Raw genomic sequence first — 3,240 nt, 5'->3', positions numbered from 1 at the left:
TGACTCACACGTTAAATCCACCAGGTCAACATCACGCTCGGTCGCAATCGCACAGGTGCAGGGTTCTCGTAAGTCTTGCTTCCACTTCTCTTCGTCTCCCCCAATTCGATGTTTCCATCTTACATCGAAGAAAGGTAGGTAACATCACCGCGTACTGCCACAACCATTTATTCTCGTGGTTTAAGCGGTCAGCTAAATGCTGATCCCTGCGCAAAGCGGCAACAACAGGGTCGACAGGTTCCGCTTCGACGTGATGTGGATCTGGCATAAAACGGTTCAAATTGGGTGCCTCACCAGGGTCATCATCTGGAGGCTCGTCTATGTCCATATCGTGGGGCGCGATAAAGTTGTCCTCTTCATGATGAGGCGGATGTAAATCGTCACGAAGAGGAGGAGGTCGATTGTGTTCGTCTTTAAGCCTCTTCAATATCGCAGCAGTTGATTTCGCTGTGTGTTCCAAGTCTTGCTGGCGGCGTGCCTGCAGCTGCTCTTGCGCCGGTGTCACAGGTTTCGTTCCTCTGACCTGGTCGTTCAACCCACGAATGACGCGTTTTGACGGCATCGCGCAAGTCCAACAAAGGGAGTAATGAATGTTAGTACATTATTTGATACATGATTTTGAGGCATTCTCGGCGTAAAGGTCAAGGCCGATTTGGAATCCTCTGTGGACTGGCCCATGTGAAATCAATTGAGTAGTTTAATATGTGTACTCACGGACAAAGTGACATCGAATGTTGCCTAATCGGGAAGATCGTTGGAAACTTGGTCAATGGCAAATTGGCCTAGTGCGAATGATCGAATGGAAACCTGCCCACCATTCCGGATTTGAATTCGCAAGCTGTATAAACTGGTGATGGCACTTTGGTGCGCGGTCCGTCCGTGGTTGAGAATGAAGATTGAACTGATTGATAATCGATTCGCTGGTTGAAATCACCATTCGACGGTTGGCTAGAACAATGAGGGTGGCGGATCTAACTTAACTAAGTCCCTCGATGCTGAGACAGCTGTCAATCAACGAGTTGAATCAGCATGTCTCCGCATGAGGGACTTACATCTAAAGTCGACTTTTTGGCCTGAGGGGTAAGGATTCCTTTGCAGAGGAATTCTCGTTTTTGCCATTTCCTTGAGCTCACCGAGGATCTTTTTACCGCGCCTCGTGAGCATATGCGCTGAACCTCGCTGCGTAATGTACAACTGGAATCGTCGAGATTCCTCGGTTGCTCGCCGAGCTACATATCTTTTAATTCCGTCATTTTGGTATGTAGCTCACTTGTAGCTCACTTGTAGCTCGGTGTTTCATCGAAATAAGTCCTCGACTTAGCAGAGCTACATGTGAGCTACAGGTGAAAATCACAAAATAGCAACTTATGTAGCTCAGCAAGCAACCGAGGAATCTCTACGATTCAACTTGTACATTTTGAAAAGGAGGTCGGCGCATAACCCCATGAAGCGCGGTAAAAAGATCCCCGGTGAGCTCACGGAAAAGGAGGAATCAAGATTTCCTCTGCAAGGAAATCCTTACCCCTCAGGCCAAAAACATGACATTAGATGTAAGTCCCTCTGGCGAAGACATCCTGATTCAACTTGTTGATTAACAGGTGTCAAGCCTCGAGGGACTTAGTTAAGTTAGGTGGCGGATGATATTTGATGTTCAGCCATGAACTTGACTGTACGATCACAAAATGTGTGAAAGTGACAGATTCATATGTGTCGCTTTACATATGTGACATTCTACATATGTGACATTGACATAACTATCGGACACCCATCTGATTATATCAAAAGAATGTAAAAAAAAACTGTGGTAAGGCGCATGACTACAAACACGACTGGACAACAGGGTGAATGAAGCTTGGATAGTGGTGCTTAGAGATAAATGAAGATGCTGCTTTTGCCTTTCCCTGCCTCAAAACTATGGCGTTGGAGGTGGCTTTGTTTGGATATGTTTGAAAACGTGATCCTCAACAGTTGGTCAGGTGTGTGCTGTTAGGTCCCATTGTGTATTCATTAATGGGACCCTGGATACATAATGCAAACCATTTTTACGCATGTTGGACATAGGCGTAAAAAGGTATCAAGTAACAACACGCATTTGCGGTGGTATGCGTTGCATATGTTCAAAATGATGAATGAATCACAGTGGTTCATTCGTGTGCCAGTACAGTATTATGAAGTTGTCCAAGGGCTAATGAAAGTATGGCAACACAAAGGAACCAACTAAATAAGTGTTGGACACAGACGTAAAAATTTATCAAGTAAAAACACCCATTTGCGGGGGTATGCATTGCATATGTTCAATATGATGATTAAATCACAGTTGAACTTCACATGTATGCCAGTAATATATGAGGGAGTTGTTCAAGGGGTAATGATTGTATGGAAACACAATGGAACCAACTAAATAAGTTTTGGACACAGACGTAAAAAGCTATAAAGTAAAAACACCCTTTTGCGGGGGTATGTGCATCATATGTTCAAAATGATGATTAAATCACAGTGGACGTTCATAGGTATGTCAGTACTGTATTAAGAAGTTGTTCAAGGGTTAATGAAGGGATGGAAACACAATGGAACCAACTAAACTGAGTTCAGACCCAGGCGTCAAAAGTTATAAAGTAAAAACACCCTTTTGTGGGGGTATGTGCATCATATGTTCAAAATGATGATTAAATCACAGTTGAACTTCACATGTATGCCAGTCATGTATTATGAAGTTGTTCAAGGGTCAATGAAGGTATGCCAACACAATGGAACCAACTAAACTGAGTTCAGACCCAGGCGTAACAAGTTATAAAGTAAAAACACCCTTTTGCGGGGGTATGCGTTGCATATGTTCAAAATGATGATTAAATCACAGTGGACGTTCATAGGTATGTCAGTACTGTATTAAGAAGTTGTTCAAGGGTTAATGAAGGGATGGAAACACAATAGGGGTTGGGCGAAAAACCGACCAACAGGTTTTGCGCCATTGAGAAGTTACGCGAAAAGAGTTGAAGATGGCGGAAAACCACTGGACGCAGGTTTCACAGAACCTGCATCCCCGAATTGAGCTCTCGGGTGGGTCTGATCCTTCCAAGTCATTGAACATAACTGATCTGATGTTATTTTTTGATAAGCTTTTGCACCTTTCACAGATCTGTAAAAGGTGCAAAAAGGGCGTTTGCGAGGCTTGAGGCGCCGCAAATTACTTTACCTGTAAGAGCTTTGAACGGTCAAAGCATGACGTGATCACGCAACCAA

At 44.0% G+C, this 3,240-nt stretch overlaps 1 protein-coding gene across 1 annotated transcript; it reads right to left on the bottom strand.

The window, feature by feature from the left end:
* Positions 1-31: 31 nt before the first annotated feature.
* Positions 32-562, bottom strand: MELLADRAFT_69939 (uncharacterized protein; the record flags this gene model as incomplete). Its single annotated transcript, XM_007419150.1, has 1 exon — positions 32-562. One exon carries the CDS (start codon positions 560-562, stop codon positions 32-34), a length of 531 nt encoding a protein of 176 aa, XP_007419212.1.
* Positions 563-3,240: the final 2,678 nt, after the last annotated feature.

Source organism: Melampsora larici-populina (genome assembly GCF_000204055.1).
Source record: "Melampsora larici-populina 98AG31 unplaced genomic scaffold MELLAscaffold_134, whole genome shotgun sequence".
In the NCBI taxonomy this organism is placed as follows: domain Eukaryota; kingdom Fungi; phylum Basidiomycota; class Pucciniomycetes; order Pucciniales; family Melampsoraceae; genus Melampsora; species Melampsora laricis-populina.
The sequence above is the reverse complement of the archived record's forward strand: the minus strand, read 5'-3'. Positions and strand labels throughout refer to the sequence as shown.